Source organism: Grus americana, chromosome 3 (genome assembly GCF_028858705.1).
Source record: "Grus americana isolate bGruAme1 chromosome 3, bGruAme1.mat, whole genome shotgun sequence".
Lineage (NCBI taxonomy): Eukaryota > Metazoa > Chordata > Aves > Gruiformes > Gruidae > Grus > Grus americana.
The window spans coordinates 117,544,713-117,564,223 of record NC_072854.1 but is presented as its reverse complement, the minus strand read 5'-3'; the positions used below and the strand labels follow the sequence as shown (position 1 = coordinate 117,564,223).

The following is a 19,511-nucleotide window of genomic DNA, read 5'->3' as shown; positions in this document are numbered from 1 at the left end:
TCTGTCTGCTCCAGGAAATAGCTCCAGGTCTGAGGGGCTTAAGCAGCTGAGGAGCATCGGTGCTGGAAGTGTGGATGCTGGGGGGTGCCACCTGCTCCTTTCTCCACCTTGCCAAAGCTGGTGGAGCAGGAACAGCGTACCCAGGCTCCTCTCTGCCAGTGGCTGCCTGCACGCCACCAGACCAGAGCTGGCCACCGAGGCCAGTGGTTTCAGGGCGGTGTGGCACCATGGAAACCAGATGCTGCCAGCGGCCCCCTAACTTCTTCTCTCGAGCCCCTGCTCCAGAGAGTACTTGTGGGGTGGGGAACCACTGGCAGAGCCTCCACAAGCTCTTCGTTGACGTTTTGTGGCAGGAAACAGCCTGTTGCCCTATACTGTTTCTCCTAACCCTGGTGATGCTCCTTTTCCTAGTTCTATGAAAAGCCTTCGAAGTATTGTCTGTAGTGACTTCAGCTCCCCAGGTTATTTTTCTTCTGTGCCTTGCAACTAAGGTTCAGGATTTGCACCTGGAGAGACAGGATTTATAGGAAACAAATCTCTGGCTTTATTTCCTTCACTTCAAGTCTAACGGTTCCTTAGCTATTTCAGATCTGTGCTATGGAATTTATAGTCAAAGGTGTTATTTTAATATCAGATAAATAAAGATCATTAGTATGGTATCACCATCCTGCTGTCAGCCTGGGATCTCCTTCCTTCTGTCCAGATAGCTTTCTTGCAGATGACTTTCAGGCTACTTCTGGACTCTGCAACATACGGATATATTCATGGCCTGTATGTGTTTGAACTTTGGGATCCCATATGCTCTGGCTCTGTCTGGGGCCCTGTTTGAAGTTCTCATTCCTCTGGGTAGGTTTTCCATGTGTTGAGAGCCGTCTGAGAGCTCTTTGTAAGAGCCAATATGGATGTCTGTTGCTATTGCCTACACCAAAGTTGATTTTGTCCCCAGACCTGAGGCTGAAGAGCTGTGCAGCAAAAGGATAACTGTTTTTGTAACAGTACCCTGCCTTGAAGGCTTGGTTTTTGGTATCAGGCCAGATGGACAGATCCTATTGCCGTGCCTACAACCAGAACCAGATGGTTTAGGTTACTGCTAATGAGGTAGAGCATTTCCTTTCTAGCTTGGGAGCTCAAATCCAGACTAAAACTCTAGACCAAAAGAAATTGTCAATTCACTCCCAGCTTGACAAGCTTCTGTCTGAGAACCTGTGGTACCCTTGGCATTTGTTTATTCACCGGCAAATGGTCCCAGGGACTGACTGCACTGCTAGGCTTGGCTCCTTCAGAAAAGCACTGAGGTGCATCATAGGGTGCTTGAATTCATGTTATCTTTTAGAAGAAACAACCTTTGTGTGAAGGTGGAAGATAGCCTTCTGTCCTTCTCATAAAATATGACAGGTGACAAGATAAAACACCCTCCCACTCTTAGAAAACTTCTACTGCTGTAACTGTACCTGATGTGGTTAAAATGGGAAAACAAACCCAATTGCCGTGCTGTTACTATCAGTGTAGGAGTGCTAACATATTTAACTCATTCCAAGTCAGAACAATGTTAGCAGAAATATCATTTAAACTAGAGCTTTTACCAGTAAGACCATGTTGGGTTTGGTTTGTTTTTAAATCAACAACAACAAAACAAACAAACAAAGAGCATCAGACAACTGGAATAGTTGTACTGGTAATACTTTAGAGTGTAGCTAAGTAGAAGTTTGCATGTGACCCTTTCCCTCATCCATCTATGGAATTATTCCAATTAAAATTAATCCATGCAACTCAAGTTTCAAATGCTTGTAATAAAGTACTTACAAAGTAGTTGCTGAAACATATGTAGAATTTATTTGGTAGATAGTTTCAATTAGTCCTGAGAAATGTCTGTGCTCATGGAAAATTCTGTGAGCTGGAAATCAAGCCAAAATGCTAAACTCAATGATAAATTCTGCCAGCTCTTATTAAAATATTATACCAGGAAAACCCTCCTGTGCAGTTCCAGTAGGCAGCATGGGTGGCTGGTTTCTGTGAGAGCCGCAGTACCAAACTCCGTGCTGTGGTTATTGGATCTAAAATTTACCTTTGTCCTGTAATGCTATCCTAGTTGTCAGAAACCCTGTTCTTTTTTTCTTTTTCTTTCAACTTTTTCAAATAATTAAATGGGTCAGGTCTCTACAGGATGCTGGCTGCATGGTGGCTATAAATATTGCAGTGAGCAGCCCAGAGCTTCCATCCATCACTGGCCTCTGGTGGGAGGAAGCCGAACTGCTCAACTATTTGTCAAAGACAGAATTTCTCCAAGTAACCTGAAGCAGGCTGATGCATTGCTCATGTTATAAATCAACACAAGCTCTACATTTAACTCTCATAAGTTCACTGGAAAAGCTAACCTTATACTACTGAAATGGAGATTTAATTCTAGCTCAGCGGTCCCGGGCTGTGCTTTGGGACAGAGCGCACTGTCCCAGAGCGAGCTGAATTTGGTGGTGTGTTGTGTGAAATTCTGCATGGCTGCCACACGCAGTTTATCAGCCGGCATGAAATCCAATTTGGTCGTGGATTTATGACAGTAGCTCAAAAGTCTAACTCAGCTGAATGCTGGCTGTGTTCAGCAAGTAGCAGGAGCTTGGACCTAAAAAAGGAAATTACAAGCTAGCCCAGTTTTACCATTTATACACTGGGATTATAAACAAATAAATTAGGTAGTGATAGCTCTAGTTTACTCACTGAAGGACTGAACTGGGCCGTAATGTTCTTTGTCGTGTATTACCTACCTTCTCAAACAAAACTTCTGTGTAAATGTTACATTCTTAACTTCTTTGTCCACAGAAAGCAAATGGAAAGAGTGACCTCAGTGTTTACATCAAACCAGTCGGCAAATGTGTCCCAGATACTCATGACTGAACCAGATTATTTGCTTACCTGATCAGTGAAAGGGTAATATGTTAGAGCTGCTTTCTCCTAGAGTATAGAACCAAACTGTGAAAACCTGAAACCCAACAACTATATATTTAATTATTATTATTAAGTAGAGAAACTGGTACTGTTGTTAAACAGGTGGTGGATATCAAACTAGGGCCAAACAGGTGAAAGAGGTGGGATATGGCCTCCCCGCTTCTGATGACAGAGGATCCTCTTGCCTACCTGTTCGCTCTTTATGAAACACCAGTGGTATGAAGGGGTGTGATTCTGAAATCCGCTCTGTGGGTGAGCACTGTCTTTGTGACGTACTGTGCAACACCGAGCGCAGCAGAAGCTTCTGTTTAAGGCTTTTAGCTGCAGCCAGGACATGGTGAATTAGCTATAACCATGACTGGTGGATTCCCATCACTCCCACAGGGACCTTATGCTTCCTTGCGTCAATTAATTTTAGAAATGTGTGTCAACTAAATTTAGTGATTTAGAAGTTACTCTGAACCAATTGTAAAGGGGAATTGTCACTTCTGAATTTGGGCGAGAAGTCAGAAACTGAACAAATTTGCAGGTGTGGAAAAATGGGTTGTTAGCATTGGCGGAATGACAGTTGTGGATCAGGACATCGACTGAATTTTGGCCTTTGCAGCGTTTCAGTCTATTAATTTTTACATTACCATTTAAATCCCCAAATTTCACTTTTCTTCTCTTAACTATAAAACTATTCCATTTCTCCTACAATTCAGATATAGTTCAGAGTAAAACCCAGACAGAACAGCAAGTGGATTTTTTTCCTCTTTCTTTGATGGGAATTAAACTACTCAATTTTATTCTGTAAAATTCCTTTTTTTCCCTTTGAACATATTTTATTTATGTAAAATATATTGTACCTTGGTAGGGAAACCAGTATTCCAGGCTGTAAAGGCTGAAACATGCTGAGTGATTAATTAAAGAACCTACATTTGCCTTGCTTGACTGATGTAATAAAAGAAAGATAACGTATCAGCACACACTGGATTAACCACAATTTCTGCTGGCAATAAACTTCTGTCATTTATTAATTGGTAGTAACAAACAGTAAAAAGACTTATTTCACAGCTGCCTGAAAGGTCAATGAGGTAGGTCCTGGGAGGAAGGGGAAGAGGCGATAGTGCTGTTTTCTTTCCTTTTTCATCATTATTGCTAGCATCGAGGCAGATTTGGGTCATCCTTTTTCTTCCGTCTAATACGGAGCTCTTGAACCCACTCGGAGCAGCTAGTCTGTGTGGTCAAGTGACAATTGGAGTGCTGTGTACTGGAGCTGAGAGGAGCTCTCTCCAGTTCATGATGGCGTTAGTAATGGAAGAATTTGCCTCTGACCTCGTCTTGTAATAGTGGGGATTAATGTCCATGGCTTTCTCTTAGCAGAGTCAAGCAACTTTACAAAAATAAGGAAAACAGCAATGTCCCAAAATTTCTCTTTTCCTTGGCTCCACTGGAAAAGTTTTTCTTAAAGCTTCCATGCCCTGCTCTTCTCAAGGCTCCTATCTCAAGTTTAAAAAAAAAGAAGCAGCAGTGTGCCTGCCCTGTGCTTCAGTGTCACAGTTTTGTTTCTAATTGTTACCCATCAGCTTCTCTCCCCTAAAGCACCTCTTTTTCTCCAGGAAATGACTGCTGCTCTGGGAACTGGAAGACTTGCTCAGTGTGGTCTAACAACAGAAACCTCCCTTTCTGTCAATCGGCCATTGCTTGGCAGCCTAGCATTAAACAGACATGAAGAAAAAGGAAAAGAATAAAGGTTTTGAATAGAAAGAGAGTTACATATCTTCCTTAAGTGTTGGTAAGGGCTAGCATCTTCGCATTAGTGCAATTCACCTTTTCTCTGCTTTCTTGAGTAGCTCTTGTTAGTAACCAACTAATTTTGGTCTGAGCTGCTTTTATAGCACGACTTCATTAGAGCTTGAGTTTGTGACTTTGCTTGTAGGTGCCACATTAGCTGAGCACTTGCACACACGTTTATGTCCTCCACGCTTTGCTACATGGCTGTAGATTTAAAAATAATGCTGAAGTGCTCTGCTGAAACTCAGGGTGTCAGTGAGTAGCCGTGTCTTGCCCATTCTCCATCCTTGAGATAACAGTACCAGTAATTTGTGGCTGGGACACGCTACATCTTAATGTCGTTTTAAAAATAGGAAACTTTATCTCATGGCTTTTATCTTGGTGTTTTTAGAGCTGATGTGACACCAGGTTCCTGTGTGACAACAGCAGTCAACCTGTTTGCTTACGTGCTTAAAAGGAGAGATGGATTGTAGATCAGGAATGAGGTGAAGCAGTGCTAATTGCTGTCAGCAGTATTGATCCAGCTCAGTTAGAAATACACCATGGTCACTTAAATTTGCAGACTCTAACTAAATCAAGCTATTTCTTGTAATACGAGTTTTCTCTGAGGCTGATGTACTGATATGAAGAAGAGATTTCCATCATGTATTATTTAAACATATTAAAATGTTTACCGAATATTTGTTGCTAAAGAGGTACCTGATTATGTACATATATAATATATGTGTAGATATACCCATTAATATATGTTTACACTGGCACTTGGTATTTTATAGTTACAGTTTTATAGCGCAGTCTATAGTGCTGTGCAAACATTAATTAAATGAATCCTATCAATAAATAAGTAAACAAGTACTTACTAGACTATGCCATTTTACCTGCAAGGCAACTGAAACAAGAATATTGCAGCTGTAATTGCCTGAGATTCTCCTAATATTAGGAAGCCATTGGGGCTACCCAGCATCTCAGAAGAACAGATTCTCAGGGTGTTGACCAGAGCTAAGCTACAAGGAGTATTTAGGATACAGCTGAAACTCATGTCTTGTGAGTTTTAGTCCTGGCTCTGTCCTACAGCAGAGAGGGAAAGCACAAATTAAATGGTCCTGGATCACCAAGAATGCTCTTGGTGAGAAGGTTATTTGAGGTGTGAAAGCTTTCAGAGAGTGTTATCATCTTGAGAGATGTTTTGAAAACACAAAAGAGCCTTGAAAGAGTGGCAGGATACCCAGAGGAGCCCCATTGCTCCAAGCAGGAGATGGGCACAAATAGCAAAAGTTTTGTTGGCCTTTGGCCATAAAATGTAGAACTGCCAAACCCACTTCTGGGGCACTATCCTTTTTTCGCCTGTATTCTTAAAGCATTGACTGTCACAGGCTGAATGAACTACAGTTAGTTAACTGGGTCAAGTACTGACTGGCTTTCTGGCTGTGATGTCATTTACATTGCACAGTTGAGGAGCAATTCCTCGAAGTCACTACTAACATTAGCAAGTTAGGAAAGTTAAGTCTAGGGGCAAATGCCCCTGAAGTGTCAGGAGTCTAACTTCTGTTTGTCTTTTTCTAGGAATTTTTTTGTTCTTTTTAATAGAATTTTAATAGTAAAATTCTCCCAAATTGTGGAAAAAGTTTCATTTTGTGCTATTGATACCTGTTCTAAGATAATGTAATTGATTCAGCTTCTGGTGGAATCATATTTATTATTATAAATGTTGTGTATGTTTATCTGTTGTGTGTGGTTGTTATGGAGCCGTGTAGCTGAATGATTGGAGGGAGCTGTCTTATTTTCCCAGTGACCATTTGTTTCTGCTAAAAATGACAACACAACTGTGAGGTGCTCACAATGACTTTTCTGGGTGCTGAGCTTCAGGATTCCTCCTGGTGCCCAGGGCTTGGCTGAGGTGTTCTTCTTGCAGAATCCGCAACATCTCTGTAAGAGGACATGGTGATGATTGCTAAGCCTTCACTTCAGGCTGTCAGCCAAACAGTAACAGTCACCTATTCCAGGTAATGACAATCTGGATTAATCCAGACAGTCCAATGCGAGTGCAGGTGTATAAGCTAGAACATTCTCCTCTTCTCCAAATCTGGAAAGTATCCTGCTTTCAGCAGTGCCCGTGGTAGAATCAACAATGGGTTTTATGGTTACTGGGGAGTAACGGATAAAACTCTCTAAAACACCCAGATCCACTCACATGAACTAGAATAATTATTGTAAAAGCCTCAAATGGCTTCTCCAATTCACTGATAAAACTGTCAGTAAATCCACAATCTTGTTGCTGATGACTTCTATGACTGTTACGTGCTTGCAGGATGAAGCTCTTCAGTGACAAACTTAACAGCAATATAAATACAGTAAGACGTTAAACCTCTATGATTCATTCAATTGCAAATCAAATTCCAAATATTGCAAACTTGAAACCAAACCAATGGAGCGGTATTTTGTAAGCGCTTGGAAGAACTGTGTAATAGTGAAAGAACAAAACTGATGAGAAAATGAGAACTAGGTAGTTAACATCAGAAGTGATCCACCTGAACGTGGACAGCTGTGCTCCTCTTACGGTCTGGAGTGAAAGAGGTGCTCCTGAGGCTCAGCTCTGCTCATTTTAACATGGTCGCCTACAACAGGTTAGATGAATCGTGCTCTGAAAGTGCCTCTTTTTTTTGGCCATGAATTGTATGGGGAGCTCAGATGAATTCCACATGGATAGACTGGACACGTTAAGTGTAGTAGCAGGCCACAACTGGTTCCGTTTACTTCTCTGGATTTACTAACCTCCTCACGTCCAGCTGTTGGGAAGACTGTTGAACCTTGTGGTTGCTGCATGCAAGAGGGACAGACAAAAGGCTTTGTTTTATCCTTTTGGATAAAATAAAATCCAAAGGCATATGTTCTGCAAAGTCTTTGGATATCACATTGGGCTTTACACTGTTTCCAGAGGAAAAGACATTTCCTCTGGCGAGGGAATCTTTCAGAAACCATTGGAAACTATTTCTGCTGGCTTGAGAAAGACTTAATAAAACTTTTTAAGCAAGGTTGCCATGTTCTTACATATGCATATCGCCAATAATAGTAACGGGTAGCCTTGTTGCTATGCATATTACAATATTTCTGTTGACTGCTGGATCTCTCAACCAAGTAGTTCACAATCCTTTGTTATTTCTACCACCTGTTGCTGATTCCCTTAAGAGGTGGTTGGATTTATATATGAGAGAGAGCTGAAAACACATGTAAGTATCTTAAGTCAGGCATTTCTGAATTGTTCGAGAAATGTTGTGCTGTGCATTAATCAGTTGATTTCACAAGGATTGACTTCTGATGATGATTTAGTATCAGACTTACATTTTGGGAGTGGTAAAGCTATGGCTAACACCTCCACCCACCAGATTTGCCAAGACAAGCGGATTAGGCTTCAGTGGAGGCAGCTAAATAAGACACAGGTGGGATGAGAAACCAGCCAGGAAGGCTGAGTCATTACACTCGGACCTGGACCTGTCTGTGCCAGTCTTTAGGGGTGTTTGGAGCTTGTGTGGATCCTTACGCTGAGCCTTCAGAGTAATTATAGCACGCTAATGAGAAAGTGTGAAATCCTTGCCTGGGGTCATGGGGACACAGTGGACTGGATTTCGTATTGGGTAAGCTCTGGCACAGCTTTAGTCCTCTGTGTTGTTTCATGTTTCTCCACCAGTATTGGAACTAATCCTTTCTTGTTCGTGCTTTGTTCTGTGTTATTTCGATGCCTGGGGCTGCCTGTGTTTCTAGCTGGCTCTACTCTTACGTGGCCCTTGTCACTATAGTGAGTGAGTGCCTTTGACTTCAGACTTGGCTCCCATCTGTGTATTTAAAAGTAAAACGATTTCTAATGCTAATTGGGGTGAGGGAAAATGAGAGAAAGAGAGTTTAAAAATTCATATTGAATATTTATAAGCATCCTCAGTGCATTTGGTGAAACTGGGATGAAAAGGTTTCTAAAAGGTTTCTAATTTCTGCTGGGAGGCACTTTGTTGTGCTTTAATTATAATGGCAACCAAAGGAGTGAGGCCTGTGGGGCCTGTGAAGGCTCCAAATACATTTACTCGTGCCAGGTTTAGGTTGTATTTTCCGTTGGTGTAATTACTGAGCAGTAATGGGATGAAAGAGCTCACCTGTGCAGATTTATGGCCCCTTTTAAAGTCAGGAGCTGTGCTTGGTCTCTGTGGGGGGGAGATGTTCTGTGTTGTACTTTAAAAAAAAAAAACACAACACCTTTTTTAATTTTTTTTTTTTAATTTGGGAGATGGGTATTGGTTTTTTTTTTTTTTTCTTTTCCTCAGAGCAGGCAAAGGGTTTCTTTAGCACCAGTGTTTGTTTGAACCCTCGCGTGCCTGGCCACATATTCATGCTAAGGCAGGCAAGGAGCCCTGAGGAGGGCCTTTGTCAGCCTGGCTGGATGAGGGCTTTCTGTAAATCTCTTTCACTGATGGATCCATTTATGCTGATTTTGGTGATGGTTGAAGAAGGTGACCCTGGGGTAATTTCTTATAAAACACCTTTTGCTTGTATTTTTAAATTATTTTACTCAAAGTTGGTATGGACCGTTGTCCCCATTGGTAACTCGGGAGACGAACCTTAACAATAGGTTCAAGTAAGCTGGTTTTAGAATATCGCAGTATTAGGGAGAAATCATTGGAAATGATGCACAAAATCTAGCTGTGTACTGTAGGGATGCTGTCTTACGTGATGCAGCATGAAAGGCTGCATGGGAAGACTGGGCAGAGATCGGTCCCATTAAAACAGGAGGGGGCCATCCAATCTGTTCTTCAGCTTTCTGTGGGCACCTTAATTTGTTTGTGAGATGTACGTAGAACAGAGAGAGCCCTGAAGCAAGTCAGTAAAATTTAATGTTAAAGATAAGCCTGGGAGCCGAGGTCCCTCTTTTTTTATGTTGTATTTGTTACCTCTTAAAACTAGTGACAGGCTGTGACTGCTGGACCTCTCACTGAGCGCCAGGTGAAGTACTGGTGCCACTGGCAGCTTTATTCAACTTTTTTTTTTTTTAAGCATTTATTTCAGCTTCATAATACCTTTACTATAGATAGGCTCATCTGGTCAGGTGATGCTGATGCTTTTACAGTTGGTTTCAGCATTGGCTCTGCCCCAGGTGGCCCCAGCGCTGCTGTTTTAGAATGAGGAACAGTGTCTGAATTTAGTCTTTCTGTGGCTTCTTCTCTTTAAACCCCTGCACCGCTTTGTAGCCGATATGGATGTCCTTTGCTTTCAGATAGGCAAAACTACATCCAGTGCCACTGTGTATATTGTCCAAGGCAAGACCAAAAAAGAAGTGCAGTTTGATTTTTTTTTTTTTTTCTCTGTCAAGTAGACAAAATGGGATGAGAGCCATGTGTGCTGCCCTGTCCTAGATCAGGTGCCTGAGAGGAACAGGCTGCCTTATACCTGATTTTTTCTTTCTTGGAACAGATCAGTAGTTGAGGGCTCAGCAGTGGACTGTGTCTCTTCCCGCTCCCCGCCCCCCCTTCTCCCTTTCAATACCAGCAAATGAGTTCCCAGAAGCAACACCTGGCAGGGGAGAATTGTAGCTGCCTGTGCACAGCCCTCCCTTCTTCCCGGGGTTGGCATCTAGGGCAGCGCAGGGTAAATTTCTTGCTGTATTTTCTCACTGGGGAAGGATTGTCAGATGGAAGGAGGAGTGTGTAGAAAGGCCAGGAACCACAAATTTAATTTATTTCAGTAATAATTAGACCTGGACTTCTTGGGTGGAGCAGTAGTCTCAGAACAGCTAAGATACCTCAGAGTTGGAGGAATCGGTGCTAAAACTGTGCATGATATGAAGCGTTTCCTGCTTCCTTTTATACCGAATGGTACATCCTAGACATTTTGCTTTCTAGATAAGCCTCTTCCATCTAAAGAGTTTTTCTTTCCTCCGTTTAGTTGAAAACTGAATTTTTAACAGTTATTTTCTGGCCCATGTCCTTTTCAGGAAGGAGGTTAAACAGGATTCATCTTTGCTTTACATAGTATTGTTAATAACCACAAGGAGGCTGCAAATCTGAAGAAAAGGAGGAGACAAGAGGATATAGAGGATTTTGCTCTACTTGCTGTGTGGTATTTGTGATTCTGGTTTTGCTTGTACGTATTTTTCACCAGTAATTTTATACAAATATTGCAAGTAACGAAGTGCCTGCAATTCCTGAGATTGAGAGTCCTGCTTTGTATTGGACCATATTTATACATCAAGGCAATAGTAGACCCTTTTCTGACTCTAAATAATCCTCTTCACTTGAATGTTGAAGTACTTTCCAGTAATTAGTTCTCTTACATAATTGCTATTTTTTCTCTGAGGGCAGGAAGCTTTACTCCTGTCTTACAGAAGGAATCCGAGCCACCAGGCAGAGAGAGTGCGTTATTCCTTCGTATTACATGCAGAGCCTGCTGCTGCTGAAATAGGAATTTTACTCAAATACGATTCCAGCTTTAAAACGAGAATATTACAGAGTAGCTACTGCTGCTGACACTTTGGAGTTTTTTATGTACAGGAGCCCTTCTGTTTTCATTTCGCTTCATTACATGCACTGTTCATTTTGCTATTTGCTATTTTGCTCTAGCTGCAAATCAGAGCAGACCTCCTGGAGAAGCTAATAGCAGGAATGTAAACCCTGCTGGGAGCTACCTGCGTCCTGCCGTTTGGTCGCTGCAGAGGAGTTACTGACTCAGTAGCAGGAGTTCATCAAAACTGGAGCGCTTCAGTGGTTGCTCATGGTATTCACAGATCTCAATGCAAAATGCTTATCAAAGTGTGCAACGTTTTAGGCCTGTTGCTGGCATCTGACTTCTCCTGCATGTACGTTCATGAATTTTAAGGATTTACTCAAGAGTTTATATTCTTCCTGCAAATCCCTTGGTTTCTGCTATTAATTATTCATGATCCATGATCCACGGTGTTTGATCATGTCATATTTCGGGTATTGCCTCACTTAGCTGCCGTCCTGTCTGTCCCCCCCCCCAATTTCATTGAACGAGTGTGAAAACCATGCGAACTGTGAAATATCCAAGTTCCTCGAGGATTACTGGGATATCTGTGGGAAGAGCGGAATAGTCCGAGTCAAACTTATTCACAATTTTGTCCATAAATCTGGTCGTTGTTGTACTAACAGTAATTGCTTTTGCTTATGGTCAGACTTGAATATGCTGGCTTTAAGTTTACTATACAATGTATTGCTTCATTCTAAGTGGCACTGGAAACTAACCCTACTCAGAAAATAAACAGTGAATATGTGTTGTGTATTTCTAGATATCTTTAAAATTGCCGAGACTCTTCCCTAATGGAAGAACATCAAGATCAATATTTGACTGGAATTGATTTGTACGGTTGATACTGAGATAAAAAGAAGGAAAATAGCCTGATTTCATTGAGAGAATTAGAGGGGTAATTGGACCACAGCTTGCGATGGATGGTAATGGTTAGCATGGTGAGATGAATATCAAGCTGTAACTGATCTGGCTATTTAGATTTTTTTTTCCCTGTGTATTTTTGAGGCGTAATGTATCTGACATGGGGGAAGAGCTGTTTCCTGGACAGTCAGATCTATTGCCAAACTCTGCTTTATGGAAATACCTTATCCAGTTGGTAAAGATGGCAGGGTTAGACTTTTTAAACATAAACCATAAATCTGCTTTTTTAAAAATGACCTCAACCCAGACAGAATTTGAGTGTTAAGAGCTGTGGCTCTGAGGACGGATATCAAGTGAAGGAGACTTCTGTGGCTACTGCCATGAGCTTTCACAGCCTCATTTCTCCTTCTGCCTCAGCTTGTGTTGTGTTCTTCACTTGTGTGTGGAGCTGATGCAAAATATTCTGATTATTTGCCCAGAAAAGCTCTCCAGTCAGCCCTACAATTTAGTTCCAAGGGACCATAGTGATTTTCATGAAATCTCCTTAACCTTTTATATCCACTTAAAAAGGGGTCTTTTTATCAGGAGAGAATGCTTTGATTTTTTTTTAAAGTTACTTTGCATTTATGTATTACATATACACAATGGAATTTTAAAAGTTAAAATGAAATGCTTTGATTTCATTACTATTTTATGTTTCAATTAACATAAAAAAGGACTTTCTAGAAAAAAAGAACTCATTTTTGGAATGTGACCATGTTTTAAACTTTCAGAATTCACTGTGAATCTTCCATTTTCATACCACAACACATGTTTGCCAAAATATATTGTGGAATTGCACCAGATGTAGTGATATATTTAATGAAACAGGAGATAATTTCATAGAAGGAAAATTATATCTGTGAGCTGTATATACCTGTTTACGGGAACAGAATCTGTTTTATGGCAGCAAGATCCTGCTACCCTTATTCAACCCAGGTTTTTATAATTAATATTCTATCTAGATGTCAGTCTCAGTTTTTCAGTGAAGAACTTTGAACTCCTACTAAGAGGCTTATGTTATCATGAAGTATAGATAATAAAAAGGAGAGGAACAGGGCTGTCATGACTGTTCTAGAATATCTCTTTTAAGTAGTGATTTTGTACGCAGGGTAGTCTAACCTTTGAAGTCAAAATGTTCACAGCATTAACATGTAACTTCCCAAGAAGAGCCCATTTTTTTTTTCAACTTTTACAAAGAGAAGCTTAGTTTAAAAATACACAGTTAGTTGCTTAGATTTAAACATTCAACCAGAATCTCCCTATTAATTTGGAATGGGGAAAAAGCTGTAGGATTTGAGATGCAAATCAAGCTTTCTAATTGACTGCTGGAAGTGGGATGTTGTTCTCCCAACACCAGGTCTTTTGCCTTCTCTGAGTTAAGTGTCTGCTAGCCTTGCAGTCACTTTCTGCCAGTCCTGCAGAGAGAGATGCTTTTAATAATGGACGTGCATCTTCCCTGGCACCTGCCTTAGGTGGGGCTGGAAAGCCTTCAGGAGGTGTTTGCTCGCTGCCTAAATGTCTTCGACAGTAAAGTTATACAAGACTGTTCCCACCCAGACACTGTGAGCTGTCTGTTTTCTTAATATTCTTCTTATGTTCCATTTCCTGGTGTTCAGAAGAAATTCCAAATAGCATCTTGTTACTGAGAGTGGAAAGCACTCTGCCTTCCTGCTTATGGCATCGGCTCAGGTGCGTTATAATGGCTCAGAAAAGCACTAGTGTAACGCTGAAGGATGGTTTGTGGTAGTTTCAAATAATTTGCAGTTCATTTTGTTCTTTTATTCAGGCTTTTTCAGGAAATAGGAAATAATCCTGATGTGATTTGGGATGTCCTTCAGATATATTGGCACTGTTGACCTTAAACATAAGGTGAAAATAGTACCAAGTGTATACAAGTGAAGTTATGCATTGTAAACCTGTAGCAAATAACTTTAATGCTTCTGGGCACAGTTTTCAAAAGTAACTTAGAAGTGACATTCTCAAGAGTGATTTGGCCCTTTGGCGTAACTCTTCACAAGTCCTGTTCTAGATTCCTGAGTCGCTTCACAGGTAAAAGTTTTCCATGTCATCCTTATTAGCAGCCAATAGATCCATGATGTTTTTTTCTCTCTCTCTTCCTCAGCTCCCTTTTTTAGATACTGGATACTTCTTTTATCACAATGGCATTGCCAAAGCCAGGAGAAGACGCAGTCTTCAACACAAGCTTCATCTGGAAAAGGATTCCAGGGTAAGTGTTTAATCATTACGTGCACCTATTGTGTTTTCTTTGTGACACAGACTCTTTTTTTATGAGATCAATGATGATCAAATCTGTGGTTATGGCTATATTTTTCCCCCATGCTTGTTTCAAGCTTGGTGACTGCTGCATGCACACACCTCCCAAGCAGCCTCAGCTTTTATTTTTATTTCATTATTACAAATACCTTTACATTCTCAGAGATGTATCCTCTCTCCAGTAACATTCAGTGATGCCGCAGTCTTCAGGACATCTTGGTGCACTCTGTCTCTCTGCTGTGGGGAGGAGCCATCCAGGGTACATCCCACAGTTGTCCCCCCAACATGTCCTGCTCATCCGTGACTCATCCAGCCCAGACTACCTTGTGGTGTGAATGGTGGCGTTGTCTCTGCTGTCACACTGGGATTTTTTCTTGGGGAGTATTGTACATACCAGATGCTAGGAGAGTATATGCTGTCAAACTTCAGTATTTGTTTTAGGGGCTCTCACAGTCTGCAAGTGGTGCACTCAGTTTTCAGAAGCATAAACCCCTGGGACAGGAGGGAAAGGCCCCTTTTGCAGAAGGCTATGAGCTGGCACTAGCAAATTATTTTTTCTTCAGAGTTTTTACACCAGTATACTACTGGGCTGGAGTGGGGCCAGGTAGCACAAAGAGTGTATTTGCTGCCCGAAGAAAGTAGATAAGCCTGAGGAATGATATCGTGACAGCAAATAGATTATTTTTAATCCTTCAGTAGGATTTAAACTCTCTGCACTATGACCAAAAAAAGAAGGGTGAACAATTTTATTCCAGACAGAATTTTATTGCCAGATATTATATGGTATTGGAACACCTATGAAAATGAAAAACTGAGTAGGAAGAAAAGAAAAATAGGTTAAATAAGATTGTAATTGTTGTTGTGACACCAGAGCAAGCAAGGTCTGACGAATTCCCAGCTTAATTTTCCTACTTCTGCGGAAATGCCAAGTGGTTCTGGGCCCAGGTCCAACTGGGATGCACGTGGCTGGTCAGTCCTGTGTCTGGGAGCCATGTGAGTGAACCACCCAAGTCCCAGGTGCTGCCTGCCCATGCCACGTCATCCTGAGGTGCTGAGTGCTGGCAGGTTCCCTGGGGCTGCTGCTGACCTTCCAGTGCTGTAAGGTACCTCTTCCTGGCCCCCTTCTCTAAAGCTGGTACCAGGTGCAGGTGAGGGGCTCTGAGGAAGAGACACATTCAGCCTGCCCTGAAGAGAAATTCTCAGGCTTCCCTTGTTTTGTTTACCAAGCAGGGACCAGAAAGTAAACTGTTGAGGAACCATTCACAATTAGTGGATGCTAAGCAAATGTCCTGAGAGGTGTCTTTCATTTCCCTGAACCACCCAATCTTGTTGAAAGCCATTCAGAAAAAGCGTACAACTGAGTACCTTGCAGACTAGTTACTGAGTATGGTCATTGTGCAGGCGACTCTGTACTGGAAATAAATATTTCTGTAAGCCTCTGAAAATTTTACAAATATGTATGATATTTGTATGAATCCACCAATTCTCATTGCAGCCTCACGTTACATGGCTGAGCACTCCTGTACTAATTCCAGACTGGCTCTTGCATTGACTACCCCTAGACTAAGTGTCTGCAGTGCTATTAAGAACAGCTTAAATGAATCTACCTTCTTGATCGGAGATGTTTCCTTTTGCAGTCATCTGGTAATTGCGGTCTCTAGACTCTTAGTTGGCTTCTGTCACGTGCAATGAAATCTCATATTTGCTGTTAATCTCCACATACCAATGGCTCCAGCTCCCCTTGACTCCCTCCTTTGGTGTTGGGGAATAAAGTCCTGTGTTTAACCAAGAATATCTCCCATGTGAGGAAAAGAATGATCCCAGGTGTATCCTGACCTCATGGATTGCATTGGGGTTGGAAACAACATTTCATTCCCACATGTAACATGATGAATTCTCACCTAGCCCTCCTCCTTACTCTGTCCTGTTGGATAGTCCTTGAGCTCTTATGATACCATATAGGTTGGTTGCTTTTTGTAATGCAGTTTGAGAGCAATTAAAATCATTACTGTTATTTCCCTTCTTTCTTTTATACGTGGAGTTTGGAGAAGTCATTAAAATTCCTGTCATATTTGCGTATAAGTGGAAACATGAGTTGTGTTGACAGTACTTAATTTCAAACTCCAAAAATAATTTCTAAATTTAATGGCAGCTTTCTAGACCATTTACATTCAATTTTTCTTAGCAACAAATGTCAGCACTGTCATGGTTAATATGTTAACGCGTGAAGCCAAGAATAAAATGTTCCTGTTGTCAGGCTGGCCAGGAAGCAAACTTCCACCATGGGGCTTTACAAATCTCCCAGGAACCATTCTGGTAAGTGCAGTAGTTGCTTAGCCTTAACCCAGATGTTGTGAGAAAGTGGGCTGCAGTTATTCTGTATACTTTTCACTTTTAAGGAGATCACAATTCCTAGCTAATTTTAATTATTAGTTGAAAAACAGCACAGATGTTCACTCAATTAATTAATGTTCTTTAATCAAGTAAGTCCCTTGAGGAGCCATGTCAGTTTTTCAAGAGTCCAGGGAGATAGATGGCACAGCACTATGCAAACAGGTTGCTGCATCATTTTCATGCTCTGCATGTCTTTTAAAATGCTCAAAAAAGCTTTGTTGTGTAAAATTTGCTGTATGTTTTTGCCAAAATAATTTGGTGCTATGCTAAACATATACAGCGGTTGTGTGCTAAACATCATCACTGTCAAGGAAGTGGGAATGGATAATTATTAAAATGCCTTCCTAGAGATCCAGCGAGAACTGAATCTTTGTTCTGAGAAACAGCCTCAAATTTGATGGATTTGATGTTATTTAATACATTAGTGTTGCTGAAGCCTGAAGCAGTACTGGCAGTGGGCGAAAGCATATGTAATAGTGTCATATAGTATGTTGTGCTATTGAACTGCTCAAGAAAGAACAGCAGGCACATGGAGCACCGTGGCTCTTGCTGTCAGTATGGTCCTCTCAGGGACCCTTGCTGTCAGGATGTCAAATGGCACAGTGAATTGAACTGCTTCAAATGCAGACTGCTCAGTTATTTAAATTACGTTCTCTGAGGTATAGAGAACCTTCCAGGAGAGGTTTGCTCAGAAACAATTCTTCTGTGTTAGTTGCAAATTTCCATGATTTCCAGGTGCACTTGTATTTTGTTGTTTTACCATATGTACCTTTGGTACCAAATAGATTTTGGGGAGGGGAGAAGTCCCTTTAGCATTTTTACATGTTAAAGCTGGAATTTTTAATGAGATAAGATACCCAGCATTGTCCATGTGAAATTGCATTTTTGTCTGCTTTTATCTGTTAATTGCTTTGGCTGAAATTTCTCAGACAAAAGGGTCAGCCATTAGGCTTGGTTTGCCTTGGGAAACTTCATGAAGTAGCTGCTGTACTTTGCCCTGGAGCTGCAGGCAGGGCTTGCCAGGACCCATGGGTGCAGGCAGCTGGGAGCAGGGAGGCAGCTGGGAGCAGGGTGACAGCAGGGGCCAAGGGCCCAGAGCGGCATAAAGCTGATGAGTCTGAGTAGGATGGGACCAGACATCAGCGTGAAGGTGAGAAGAGAATAAGTGAGATAGGCTGGAACAAGAGCCCAGAGTCAGAAAAAAGGTTGAGTGATTTGAGCATGGAGCCAGCCCATGAGCTGAGGAGGATGTGGAGAAGCACAGGGGTGGATTGGAGAGACTGGGATCAAGGTGTCCACATTGACATCAAAGCACACTGCCACCGCAGTGCAGGGCACGACACAACCTTAGAGGTATAGGTGACCTTTTCCAAGGGGCACTTTCCTGTGAGCAGTGGGAAATACAGCTTCTGTAAGAGCAAACTTTGGTTTTAATTATGAGGATCAGTGGTATGTTTCATCAATGTGATTGCTCCGGAAGAGTGAATCCGAAGTACAGAGATATTTTATACTGCCTTGTTTGTTAGGTTTCCTGTCTCTGAAAGTACAACACAGGCAGGATTGGAAGTGGAGACCTTTCCTGCTCCACTATTGCTACAGGAAAACCATAGGGTTTTGCTTCATTTTGATTTTTCAAAACTGACTCAGATTCTGGCTTCTTATGGAGAGACTCAGCTGTATTATTAATAAATGTTTTGAAAAGTAGCCACATAAGTAAAAGGAAGGAAAAAATGCGTGGTCATTATGTTACCTTTCAGAGCAATACTTTTGTATTTTTGCTTCTGTTGGGTATTTTCTGTTAGTAAATAGTCTTTCACTGGAGGAGCAAGAGTTGAAACACAGTTTGTTCACTCGCAGATTATTTTGCTTTCTTTCAAGTTTTAGATAAAACCATTTTCCTCCCACACAGTCTCTCCTGTCAGACAGCTGCCAAGATTAATCCCACTCAAGAAAGAGGCTTTAATATACAGAGAAGAGCTGAGTCCCATTACTGATATCTATATGCGAGTGCATCTGTGTTGTTGTTGGGGGAATAAATATATATGTGTGGAGGGGGGAAGGTGAAATGAAAATCTTCCACTGAGAGTGAGTTTGGCACTTAGATGATGACTTCTTTGGAAATAAACATCCCAGTGATGGCAATTGTTATGTTGCAGAAAGGGATTAGAAAGGGAGACTTAGCTGATACCCGTGCTAGTATGAGAGTCTGGGGAGGGCAGATGCGTAGCTTCTTCAAGGTCTAGTTTCTAGGTGTCCAGGGCTAACAGTACTCCCAAACTGCTTGTTACAAGGGAAGAAAAGGGAGCTGTAAATGCAGAGGATCTAAGCTTTTAATTAAATAAATCAAAATCTTCTATATCATTCCTCACCTCAGATCCCTCCCATACCCCCTTAACATGACTGGCTTGTGGTCGTTCCATTGCAACCTGTGAAGGCAGAAGTGCCCTGCGATGCTAGGCTGGGGGTTGCCAAGTGCCACCAGAGCTGGCTATTCCATCCGTGGTCACCTTTAATAGAGGGAAGGGGCCAGCAGCTTGAGAGAAGCACCGCTGCTTAACAAGCAGCAGCCCTTAGCAATGGCAGTGTAATGTAAGCCAACTTTCAGTGCTCTTTCTGGCAGCATTAATGACAGGCTTGAGAAGGGTTAAAGGTGGAGCCTTTTGCCTCACTCCCTTATATTCCAGCACAGATCTTCCTCT

The 19,511-nt window shown here is 41.7% G+C and overlaps 1 protein-coding gene across 1 annotated transcript in view; it reads left to right on the top strand.

Moving 5' to 3' along the window:
• The window catches only part of PCSK2 (proprotein convertase subtilisin/kexin type 2), a 108,756-nt gene that overhangs the window by 6,721 nt on the left and 82,524 nt on the right, over positions 1 to 19,511 (top strand). Inside the window, exon 2 of the mRNA XM_054821047.1 lies at positions 14,267 to 14,371. Within this exon, the coding sequence (XP_054677022.1) occupies positions 14,267 to 14,371 (105 nt within the window). The remainder of the gene's footprint in view (positions 1 to 14,266; positions 14,372 to 19,511) is intronic.